The sequence below is a fragment of the Lithobates pipiens genome, unplaced genomic scaffold (assembly GCF_037356315.1).
Source record: "Lithobates pipiens isolate NorthernLeopardFrog02 unplaced genomic scaffold, aLitPip1_a1.2 Scaffold_18, whole genome shotgun sequence".
NCBI lineage: Eukaryota > Metazoa > Chordata > Amphibia > Anura > Ranidae > Lithobates > Lithobates pipiens.
The window spans coordinates 12,375,128-12,388,170 of NW_027507758.1; the positions used below are offsets into that span (position 1 = coordinate 12,375,128).

Here is a 13,043-nt window from a genome sequence, read left to right on the forward strand (position 1 = left end):
GGCTTACCCTTATCAGTTAGCTCCGTTCGGGTTCAAGTCTCGGCTATTTCCGCATTTACAGGGGTTCAGTGGGCTAAGCATGCCCTTATCCAGCAGTTCTTCAAAGGCGCAGAAAGATTGAGGCCCCAGAGAAAGCCCAGATTCCCTAAATGGGATCTGCCTCTAGTGCTGGGCTTCTTTTCTCTTCTCAGTAAGGCTCTTTCCATCAGAGAACTCACCTTGAAAACTGCATTCCTGGTGGCGGTCACCTCGGCGAAACGAGTATCAGAGATTCAAGCTCTAGGAGTCAAGGAGCCTTTTCTAACCTTTTTCCGGACAGAGTGGTCCCAGTTCCAAAGTTGGGGTCAAACCCTAAGGTCACTTCGGTTTTTCATGAAAATCAAGAACTCTCTCTACCCTTATTCAGATCCTCGAATTCCTCGGAAATTCGTCTTCTTGATGTTGGGCGCTCATTAAAGCTCTATTTGGGAGCTACAGCTCCATTCCGGCAGTCGGACTTCCTGTTCGTTCTGTTCTGTTGGAAGAACAAGGGCACTAGAGCATCAGTCAGGTCAATTGCGGCATGGATAGTTCAAGCGATCCAGTAGGCATACAGAGTAAGGGGCTTGGCTCCTCCTCAGGCGGTGTCGGCGTATTCGACCAGAAGTCTTTCTATCTCGTGGGCGGCCTCTCGCCACGTGGCTCCTGATGCGATTTGCAGGGCGGCCTCGTGGTCTTCAATTCACACCTTTATGTCTCATTATTGTGTTGAGCCGGCGGCTCTATCCTCAGTTGACTTTGGAGTCAAAGTTTTGTCGGTTGAAGGTGTCAAATAAATCTTTGTTAAGCAGCCTTTTTGCCCACCCGGGTGTGTCTTGGCGAGTTATTTCCCACACGTAGGCTGCCATGGAGTCTGTCAGGAAAACGGAAAATTTATGTCAAATACTTACCGTAATTTTCCTTTCCTGATGGACTCCATGGCAGCAGGAGTTCCCTCCCAAATGGCTGGAATAGGATAGTTACCGAACACGGCCTCTGGCAGGGAGCAAAGATTTATGGGAGTATCGTCCTATAGGGTAATGGAGGCGGGACTAAACCCACACGTAGGCTGCCATGGAGTCCATCAGGAAAGGAAAATTACGGTAAGTATTTGACATAAATGTTCCGTTTTCTAGTCCCGTCGTACGTGTTGTACGTCACCGCGTTATAAAGGATGGGAATTTGGTGTGACCGTGTGTAGGCAAGACAGCTTGAGCCGAATTCCATCGGGGAAAACCATCAGAGCTTTTTTCCGACGGGAATTTCCGATCGTGTGTACGCTGCATAAGTGGTTAAAGCAGCTAGTCTGTTCTATTTTATTCTCTTTGGAAATTGGAAAACAATTCGAATTTTGAAAACTTTTTTTCGAATTCGAAAACTATTCCAAATCGGTTCAAAAACTTTTTTCGAGTTGATCCGAATTTGAAAATTCTAATTGATTTGAATACGAACAAAATGAATTCCCGAAAAACCAATGAAACGGATTTAAGTAAACGAATTTATGTAAATAACGTATCTAAACTAAACGCAACAAATGTTTTCGTTCTGCGCATGTTTACTATGAGGGGGTTGTTGGGTTGTTGGGTGGTTGGGTTGTTGGGTTGTTGGGTTGTTGGGTGGTTGGGTGGTTGGGTTGTTGGGTGGTTGGGTGGTTGGGTTGTTGGGTGGTTGGGTGGGTTCCAGTTGCACCATGTCACATGTTACACCCTAAATTACGGGTGTAAGGTGGCCCAAAAGGTGGAGTTAACCTTTAAGAGAACATGGAAAGTGTCGGTAGCATGGGCAGCAGCCCTATCAGTAATTTCAGGGAAACTTCACTCAGCCGGGGGTTTGCATCAGCACAGCAGATAAACGAAGAGCACCAGAAGGTGTGAAAAGCTTTTCTGTCTTGGAAAATAACAATGAAAAATCAATAAGCTTTTCCTATCAGAAGAAAGAGACGGGCAAATCAGAACTGGCTTCCGCTACAGCGCATCAGTCACGGCGTGATAAGACTGGAGACACCGCCATCCATTGCAGATACAAGGCGTTTTAAGGAGACCATAGAGGGTCAGAATCATGAACAGGTTGTGCCATGTTGACTCGGAGACCGTCATATCATTAACAACGCACCATTAGGCAATGGAGAAGGTCTAAAAGCAAATGTGACCTAAAGTTCCATCTAAGGCAATGGGTTTCTTTTTTTTTTTAGGAGGGGGCATGGTATAGACCAGGGATTCTCAACCAGGGTTCCTCCAGAGGTTGTAGGGGTTCCTTCAGCATTGGGCAATTTATACCTCTCAGATAAGTTCCCACCGACACCATTGATCTTTTTAGCTATCTGTAAGGAGGTAATTCTTCCCAATGACCACAAGTGTAAGGACCATTCTTCCCACTGACCATCGCACTAATGTATCATGAGTTGTAGATTTCTAATTTTTAGCAGGGGGTTCCCCCGAGACCGGAGAACTATTTCAAGGGTTCCTCTGTGATGAAGAGGTTGAGAAAAGCTGGTGTAGACAATGGCTGGAATCGCTGTCAGGTTTATATATATATATTTGCTCTCTGTGATCTCCTCGTAGAGTAGAAACCCTCATAGGAATATCTCCTCTCTAGTCTATGATCACCACAACAAATAGAAAGGGTAAGTCTTCCCAGTGGAGACATAGGCAGCAACCTAGATGAGGGTCTAACTTTTACCTGCTCCATCCAAAACTCGATCCATCGCCAAACATGTGGATGGGGACAGTGGAATTACTATTTTAATCAATCGTTTATCCGTTAACAATAGGCTCCAAGCCTTGCTCACCAGAATTGGGTAAGATCATTCATGGCAACCATTTACACACTAGAACACGGTTGTCAAACTCACATTCGTCGGGGGGCTGCATTGGCAGTATGGTTGCCATCACCAATTTTGGGGCCCCTTACACAGCTTTAGGTCTGGGCCCCCTTGGGCCTGACCCCTTATATGCGTGTTTACCCCTTTCATTAGGGTCCGAAAAAGTCCTCCCCCCCTTACATCAGGGTCCCCAGAGTTGCCCTCCTTTCATACTTTTCCCTAGAGTCATGCCCCTTACATCAGAGACCCCTCTTCTTACATCAGGGTCCCCAGAGTACCCCTTCCTTAAATTAGGGTCTCCAGAGTTGGCCATTAAATCAGAGACCCAACTTTCATTGGGCCATTTTTTTGCAATACGGCACTGCGTCGTTTTAACTGACAATTGCGTGTTCGTGCGACGCTGTACCCAAACAAAAGTTGACGTCCTTTTTTCCCCCACAAATAGAGGTTTCTTTTGGTGGTATTTGATCATCTCTGCGGTTTTTATTGTATTGCGCTATAAACAAAAAAATAGCGACAATTAAAAAAAAATATATAATAAATTAGTACTTTTTGCTATAACAAATATCTCCAATTATTTAAAAAAAAAAAAGCAAATTTTTTCCTCAGTTTAGGCCGATATGTATTCTTCTATATATTTTTGGTAATAAAAATCGCAATAAGCGTTTATTGATTGGTCTTCACAAAAGTTATATAGCGCACCCCTGTCTGGCCAGTTCCCGGAGCTCAGTGCTGCAACTTGTTGTGGCACTGGGCTCCGGGACAGAGGCTTCACTAGGGTTGGTGTCACCTGGTGTGGTAAAAATGGTGTCACCCCCCGCACCCCCCTATTTTTGGGCCGGAGAGCCCGGCGCTGGAGCTCAATGTGGTGGTCAATAAGGGCTAGAGGATAGCAGGTTAGGCACTTGCTAATAGCTCAGCCCCTAGGAACAGTAATGGATAATGGGCAACAGGCCCTCTTACCAGACCCAGCAAAACCACAACAGTGATTCCTCCGGCTGGACATTCGCTCACTCTGGGTTGCCCAGGCCGACTCTGGCAGTGGCTCCGTCTTTCTCCCCCTTTCCTGGTGTGGGTACAGCGTGGCTCCCTCTCTGGTGGTGCGGGTACAGAGTTGCTCTCTGGTGGTGCGGGTACAGCATGACTCTCTCTTTTTGGTGGTGCAGGTACAGCGTGGCTCTCTCTCTGGTGTGGGTACAGCATGGCTCTCTCTCTGGTGGTGTGGGTACAGCGTGGCTCTCTGGTGGTGCGGGTACAGCGGGGCTCTCTCTCTGGTGGTGCAGGTACAGCGGGGCTCTCTCTCTGGTGGTGCAGGTACAGCGGGGCTCTCTGTCTGGTGCGGGTACAGCATGGTTCTCTCTCTGGTGGTGCAGGTACAGTGTGTCTCTCTCTCTGGTGCGGGTACAGCATGGCTCTCTGGTGGTGCGGGTACATCGTGTCTCTCTCTCTGGTGGTGTGGGTACATCGTGGCTCTCTCTCTGGTGGTGCGGGTACATCGTGGCTTTCTCTCTGGTGGTGCGGGTACATCGTGGCTTTTTCTCTGGTGGTGCGGGTACAGCATGGCTTTTTTCTCTGGTGGTGCGGTTACAGCGTGGCTTTTTCTCTGGTGGTGCGGGTACAGCATGGCTTTTTTCTCTGGTGGTGCGGTTACAGCGTGGCTTTTTCTCTGGTGGTGCGGGTACAGCATGGCTTTTTCTCTAGCTTTCCCCAGCACAGTACTCTCTTTTTCTCTTCTCCTGTAGTACTCTGTTCCTCTTCTTTTTGCCAGTTGCCAGGTTCCAGGCTCCTCTCCAGCAGAGTGCATGCATGCTGGGGGACTGTAGCATGCTGTCTGTGGACACACTGGGGTCGCCAGTCTTAAGGAACTACATTTCCCATTTTTCTGTGCGGGGGGGGGGGATTTTTGCCGCCCCAGGCTGGGCCTTGTCGGCCTAGGCCAAAACACAGCACTGCTGGTAATACAAAGACATTTGTGCTCTTCCAATCTTGCGGTAACTGTTTGGGGAAGAACCTTTTCTGTTCCAGCATGACTGTCCCCTGCGTACAAAGCCAGCTCTATAAAGACATGGTTTGGCCAGTTTGCTGTGAAGGAACTTGAGTGTCTTGTAGAACCCTGACTTCATCCCCACTGAACACCTTTGGACCCCAACCCTACTGAATACATTTGGACCCCAAGCCTAATGCACAGTTGTGGACCTCAACTTTTCTGAATACCTTTGACCCTCAAACCTACTGAACACCTTTGGACCCCAACTGTACTAAACCCTAATGAACACCATTGGACCCCAACCCTAATGAAAACCTTTGGACCTCAACCTTGCTAGACACCTTTGGACCCCAACCCTACTAGCCACATTTGGACCTCGACCCTACTGGACTTTGGGAGGCAACTTGGACACAACTTGGACACGACTTTGAGTGTGAATCACAGTGCAACTTACAACACGACTTTAATGTAAAAAAAACAAAAACGTCATGGGTTCCCCTTCAAGAGCATACCAGGCCCTTCGGGTCTCGTATGGATATTAAGGGGAACCCCGCACCAAAAAAAAAAATGGCGTGGGGGTCCCCCTCAAAATCCATACCAGGCCGTTCAGGTGTGGCATGTATTTTAAGGGGAACCCGTGCAAAAAAAAAATGGCGTGGGGGTCCCCCTCAAAATCCATATCAGACCCTTATCCGAGCACGCAACCTGGCAGGCCGCAGGAAAAGAGGGGGGGACAAGAGAGCACCCCCCCTGAACCATACCAGGCCACATGCCCTCAACATTGGGGGGATGCTTTGAGGTAGCCCCTCAAAGCACCTTGTCCCCATGTTGATGAGGACAAGGGTCTCATCCCCACAACCCTGGCCAGTGGTTGTGGGGGTCTGTGGGCGGGGGGGCTTATCGGAATCTGGAAGCCCCCTTTAACAAGGGGGCCCCCAGATCCTGGCCTCCCCCTGTGTGAAATGGTAAGGAGACGGTCTTTGACAATTCCTTTATTAAAGTCTTCTTTCTTCTGGTCTTCTTCCTTTCTTTATCCTTCGGTTTCTTCCTCCATCTTCTTCCTCTGATCCTTCACACAGCGGGAGCCTCCCATTGTGCGGAGAGGCCCAAGAACGAAGAAGAGACGCCGTGGAGGAAGATGCCGGACGAGAACAACGGACCAAGAAGAAGCGGATCGGAGGAAGAAGAAGATGGAGGAAGAAACTGAAGGATGAAGAAAAGAAGAAGACCAGAAGAAAAAAGATGAAAGAAGACTTTAATAAAGGAATTGTCAAAGACCATCTCCTGTCATTTTTAACACTTTTTTGGTGAAATTGTAGGGGTACTTTTGAACCCCCTTACCACTTCACACAGGGGGGGCGGCCGAGATCTGGGGGTCCCCTTGTTAAAGGTGGCTTCCAGATTCTGATAAGCCCCCCGCCCGCAGACCCCCACAACCACCAGCCAGGGTTGTGGGGCCCTTGTCCTCATCAACATGGGGACAAGGTGCTTTGAGGGCATGTGGCCTGGTACGATTCAGGAGGGGGGGGGCGCTCTCTCGTCCACCCTTCTTTTCCTGCGGCCTGCCAGGTTGTGTGCTCGGATAAGGGTCTGGTATGGATTTTGAGGGGGACCCCCACGCCATTTTTTTTGGCACGGGGTTCCCCTTAAAGTCCATGCCAGACCTGAAGGGCCTGGTATGGATTTTGAGGGGGACCCCCACGTATTTTTTTTTTCTTAATTTTTTTTTCCTTAATGCTAATGACGTGTGTGCAATGCAAATAGCTTTAAAAAAAAAAACATAGAAGACGTACAACATTAGAATCCTACTATAGCTTGTAGTCTTAAACAAAATAAATAAAAAACAAATTTTGGGAGTAACTAAATAAATTTATTTTTCGGACAAAAACAAAAATTCCGAAACAAAATATTTCAGTCTGCACATGTCTACTGGACACCACCCTACTGAACACCTTTAGACCTCAGCCCTAATGAGCACCTTTGGACCTCAATTCTACTGGACACCTTTGGACCCCAACTCTGCTAAAAACCATTGGACCTAAACCCTTCAAGACACCTTTAGACCTCAACCATACTGGACACAACTGGACCCCACTCTATTGAACACCGTTTGATTCCAAACCTACTGAACACCTTTGCACCTCAAACCTACTAAACACCTTTGGACCCCACCCTACTGAACACCTTTGGACCTCAACCCTAATGAACACCTTTGGACCTCAACCCTAATGAACACCTTTGGACCTCAACCCTAATGAACACCTTTGGACCTCAAACCTACAGAACACTCTTGGACCCCAACCCTACTGGACACCTTCTTATCCCAACATTACTGGACACCTTTGGACCCCACCCTACTGAACACCTTTGGACCTCAATCCTACAGAACACATTTGGAGCCCAACCCTACTGAACACCTTTGGACCCCACCCCTAATGAACAACTTTGGACCTCAAACCTACAGAACACTCTTGGATCCCAACCCTACTGGACACCTTCTTATCCCAACATTACTGGACACCTTTGGACCTCAAACCCTACAGAACACATTTGGAGCTCAACCCTAGTGAACACCTTGGGACCTCAGCCCTACTGGACACCTTTGGACCTCAGTCCTACTGGACACCTTTGGACCTCAATTTTACTGGACCTCAACCCTACTGGACATCTATGGACCTCAACCCTTCAAGACACCTTTAGACCTCAACCATACTGGACACCATTGGACCCCACTCTATTGAACACCTTTTGATTCCAAACCTACCGAACACCTTTGGACCTCAACCCTACGGAACACTCTTGGACCCCAACCCTACTGGACACCTTCTTATCCCAACATTACTGGACACCTTTGGACCCCACCCTATTGAACACCTTTGGACCTCAACCCTACGGAACACATTTGGAGCCCAACCCCACTGAACACCTTGGGACCCCACCCTACTGAACACCTTTGAACCTCAGCCCTACTGGACACCTTTGGACCTCAGTCCTACTGGACACCTTTGGACCTCAGTCCTAACGAACACCTTTGGACCTCAGTCCTAATGGAAACCTTTGGACCTCAATTCTACTGGACCCCAACTCTGCTAAAAACCATTGGACCTCAACCCTACTGGACATCTATGGACCTCAACCCTTCAAGACACCTTTAGACCTCAACCATACTGGACACCATTGGACCCCACTATATTGAACACCTTTTGATTCCAAACCTACTGAACACCTTTGGACTTTTCAAACCTATGGAACACTCTTGGACCCCAACCCTACTGGACACCTTCTTATCCTAACACTGCTGGACACCTTTGGACCTCAACCTTACTGGACACCTGCACTTTCTGGTATGTGAGGGTGCCTAGGCACTCTGTGACTCCTTAGCTGTAAATCTGAAGTGTGGGATCTAAGGCACTGCTAGTTCCAGGAGATTTAATGATGTCACTATGGTGCTGCTCACTGTTTTTCTTGGAGGCTCTAACAGGAGGAAGCAAAGCCCTGCCTCTTCCAAGATGGCTCCCTCCATACAGAGGCACGGTGCAGAACAAGACATGGTAAGTCAGTAATTTGGAAAGATCAGCTGCAGTCCACCGGTAATAACAGTGCCTTCCCCTCTGCTGGGCCCAGCTTCCAGGGTCCAGGTCCTAAAATTTGGCCCATACAGACATGAAGCAGTAAAAAATACTTGCAACATCTTATAAAAAAATATTTTAATATTATTATTAAATACAAATTTCAATCAAATAATCACGTAAATGGAAGAAGATATTTGATAAGGTGGCACAAAACTACATTATAAGGATTGCGCAACATAAAGCAGCTGCACTGCACCCCATTATTATTGCACATCGTAATACTAAACTTTCGATTTGGTGCATGCGTAAGCAGGTGCATGGGCACAAGGGCAGAACCTTTCTGTGCCTGTCGGGAAAAAAGGACACGGTTTTGCATACATAGGGTTAGAACCTAGCCTAATGTCTCATTTACATGTGCAGCAGCCCTTGCTTCCCCCTTTGAAAAGCAATCCGCATTGGATCGATTTTTCAGAGGGCACTTGACAGGCAGCTAGAAGGCGATAGGTTGCGCCACAATGTCACAATTTGCGTGCATCGCACACAGTTGTGGTGCAGCCCCATAGACTTGCATAGGTTGTGTTCAACTGCGGCACTGGCCGCTGAATGTGAGATGGCGGGCACGTGTATGGAGCCCAGGACAAAGCATCGGTGGGACAGAGCCCAGGAGGAACTGTTCCCCATAATTGGGGGAAATTGTGCCCCATTGTTGGTGCCATTGTAGGAGTGATGTCCCATCGTTGGTGTCATTGGGAGGAATGGTGCCCATCATTAGTGCTATTGGGGAATGATGTCCCATTATTGGTGTCATTGGGAGGAATGATGCCCATAATTAGTGCTATTGGGGAGTGATGTCCCATCGTTGGTGTCATTGGGAGGAATGGTGCCCATAATTAGTGCTATTGGGAAATGATGTCCCATTGTTGGTGTCATTGGGAGGAATGGTGCCCATAATTAGTGCTATTGGGAAATGATGTCCCATTGTTGGTGTCATTGGGAGGAATGGTGCCCATCATTAGTGCTATTGGGGAATGATGTCCCATTATTGGTGTCATTGGGAGGAATGGTGCCCATAATTAGTGCTATTGGGAAATGATGTCCCATTGTTGGTGTCATTGGGAGGAATGATGCCAAATCATTGTCATTGGGAGGTATTGTGCCCATAATTGGTGTCACTGGGAGGTATTGTGCCCATCATTGGTGCCATTGGGGGAGTGATGTTCCTTCGTTGGTGCCATTGGGAGGGAATGGTGTCCCATCACTGTCATTGGGAGGAATTGTGCCCATCATTGGTGTCATTGGGAGGAATAGTGCCCCATCATTGGTGTTATTGGGGAATGATGTCCCATTGTTGGTGTCATTGGGAGGAATGGTGCCCATCATTGGTGCTATTGGGGAATGATGTCCCATTGTTGGTGTCATTGGGAGGAATGGTGCCCATCATTGGTGCTATTGGGGAATGATGTCCCATTGTTGGTGTCATTGGGAGGAATGATGCCCCATCATTGTCATTGGGAGGTATTATGCCCATAATTGGTGTCACTGGGAGGTATTGTGCCCATCATTGGTGCCATTGGGGGAATGATGTTCCTTCGTTGGTGCCATTGGGGGGGAATGGTGTCCCATCATTGTCATTGGGAGGAATTGTGCCCATCATTGGTGTCATTGGGAGGAATTGAGCCCATCATTGGTGTCATTGGGAGGAATTGTGCTCATCATTGGTGCCATTGGGGGAATGATGTCCCATTGTTGGTGCCATTGGGAGGTATTGTGCCCATAATTGGTGTCACTGGGAGGTATTGTGCCCATCATTGGTGCCATTGGGGGAGTGATGTTCCTTCGTTGGTGCCATTGGGAGGGAATGGTGTCCCATCACTGTCATTGGGAGGAATTGTGCCCATCATTGGTGTCATTGGGAGGAATAGTGCCCCATCATTGGAGCCATTGGGGGAATGATGTCCCATTGTTGGTGCCATTGGGAGGAATGATGTCCCATCATTGTCATTGGGAGGTATTGTGCCCATAATTGGTGTCACTGGGAGGTATTGTGCCCATCATTGGTGCCATTGGGGGAATGATGTTCCTTCGTTGGTGCCATTGGGGGGGAATGGTGTCCCATCATTGTCATTGGGAGGAATTGTGCCCATCATTGGTGTCATTGGGAGGAATTGAGCCCATCATTGGTGTCATTGGGAGGAATTGTGCCCATCATTGGTGCCATTGGGGGAATGATGTCCCATTGTTGGTGCCACTGGGAGGAATGATGTCCCATCATTGTCATTGGGAGGTATTGTGCCCATAATTGGTGTCATTGGGAGGTATTGTGCCCATAATCGGTGTCACTGGGAGGAATTGTGCCCATCATTGGTGCCATTGGGGGAATGATGTTGCTTCATTGGTGCCATTGGGGGGAATGGTGTCCCATCATTGTCATTGGGAGGAATTGTGCCCATCATTGGTGTCATTGGGAGGAATTGTGCCCATCATTGGTGTCATTGGGAGGAATTGTGCCCATCATTGGTGTCATTGGGAGGAATTGTGCCCATCGTTGGTGCCATTGGGGGAATGATGTCCCATTGTTGGTGCCATTGGGAGGAATGATGTCCCATCATTGTCATTGGGAGGATTTGTGCCCATAATTGGTGTCATTGGGAGGAATAGTGCCCTTCGTTTGTGCCACTGGGAGGAATGGTGTCCCATCATTGGGATGAATTGTGCCCATCGATGGTGCCATTGGGAGGAATGGTGCCCATCGTTGGTGTCACTGGGAGGAATTTGTTCCCCATCGTTGGTGTCATTGGGAGGAATTTGTTCCCCATCGTTGGTGCCATTGGGAGGAATAATGTCCCATTGGTGCCATCAGGAGGAATTGTGCCCTTTCATTGGTGTCAGTGGGATTAATAGTGCCCCAAGGGCCAGATAAAAGTGGGCAAAGAGCCAGATCTGGCCCCTGGGCCACAGTTTGAAGACCACTGCTCTACAAACAACCACTGACCTTCTTACACGTCTATGCAGCTGCCTTAAAGAAAACAGATATTATATAAGATGATCCGGCGAATGGCATTCTCCGCTCTCCACTGTCTGTGATGCGTTTCCTGTCCTCTCTGGGAGGGGACCGCGGTCCGTGTCGGACATTGTAGCAAACAATACACTTCATAGTGCAATCCATATCACAAAAATGACAGGGGCTCTTTATGGCTACAGGTGGCATTTACAATGTGCGGTTTGTTTTTTAAAGCACCATTTAAACCGTCCTGCAATACGACACTGTCAGAGGTGTTATCACAGCTCCATCTAGTGAGACTCTGCAGTGGAAAGAAGAGACAGAGGTCCTCCTGGTTGTTGGCAGTCTGTCGTAAACGCGTGTCGTCTGTGCGTCACTGGTGGGCGGAGCCTGCGGAGGAAGCACAACAATCATACAGACATGTGATTGGTCAACATGGGTAAAATGATTCAAATATGAGCAGAAAAGGGGCGGAGTCACGACACATATCACACCAACTAGTTTCGGGCCTCATTCACACCCCGAGTGTTCTGCAGCTCGAAGCTCCAAAACGCTGGAGGGGAAAAAAATACGTTTTGGACCTTCTTTTTGTTGGTTTACTCAATTTGAGCAGATTAGTGCATTTAAAAAAAAAAAAAAAACATTTCCCCCCCCCAGGAAATGCATTGAAATGTGCTATATACTTGTTTTTGCACTTTTTGTTCTGCTCAAATGCAAACATTTAATTTAAATAATAAGTAAATAAAAAAAAAAGAATAAATAAATAATAGGCAAATAAATAAGTAAAATACATAAATTAACCCCTAATCCTAGCGCTAACCTTAACCCTAACAAATTAAAACTAAATAAAAAAATACATAAAAATAATAATAGGTAAATAATTAATAAAATAAATGAAAAAAATAATAATAAATAAAAAATATAATAAAATAACTCAAAATTAATAAATGAATTAAACCCTAACAAAAGAAAATGAATAAATAAATAATAAGCAAATAAGTAAAATACATAAATTAACCCCTAATCCTAGCGCTAACCTTAACCCTAACAAATTTAAAAAAAAATCCATAAAAATAATAATAGGTATATAAATAAATTAAATGAACCCCTAACCCTACAAAATGTTTTTAAAATATAATAATAAATAAACAACTATAATAAATAACTCAAAACTAATCAATTAATTAACCCCTAATCCTAGCCCTAACCTTAACCCTAACAAATTAAAAGTAAATAAAAAAAATCCATAAAAATAATAATAATAATAGGTAAATAATTAATAAAATAAATTAAAAAAATAATAAATAAAAACTATAATAAATAACAAAAAATTAATAAATTAATTAAACCCCAACAAAAGAAAATGAATAAAAACATAATAAGCAAATAAGTAAAATACATAAATTAACCCCTAATCCTAGCGCTAACCTTAACCCTAACAAATTAAAAAAAATCCATAAAAATAATAATAGGTATATAAATAAATTAAATGAACCCCTAACCCTACAAAATGTTTTTAAAATATAATAATAAATAAAAAACTATAATAAATAACTCAAAACTAATCAATTAATTAACCCCTAATCCTAGCGCTAACCCTAACAAAAGAAAATGAATAAATAAATAACAAGCAAATAAGTAAGT

The 13,043-nt window shown here is 46.0% G+C and overlaps 1 protein-coding gene across 1 annotated transcript in view; it reads right to left on the reverse strand.

Moving 5' to 3' along the window:
- Positions 1-11,642: 11,642 nt before the first annotated feature.
- KIF6 (kinesin family member 6) overlaps positions 11,643-13,043 on the reverse strand; it is a 389,098-nt gene continuing 387,697 nt past the window's right edge. Inside the window, 1 exon segment of the mRNA XM_077485383.1 lies at positions 11,643-11,789. Coding sequence (XP_077341509.1) covers positions 11,773-11,789 — 17 coding nt within the window. The 3' untranslated portion in view covers positions 11,643-11,772.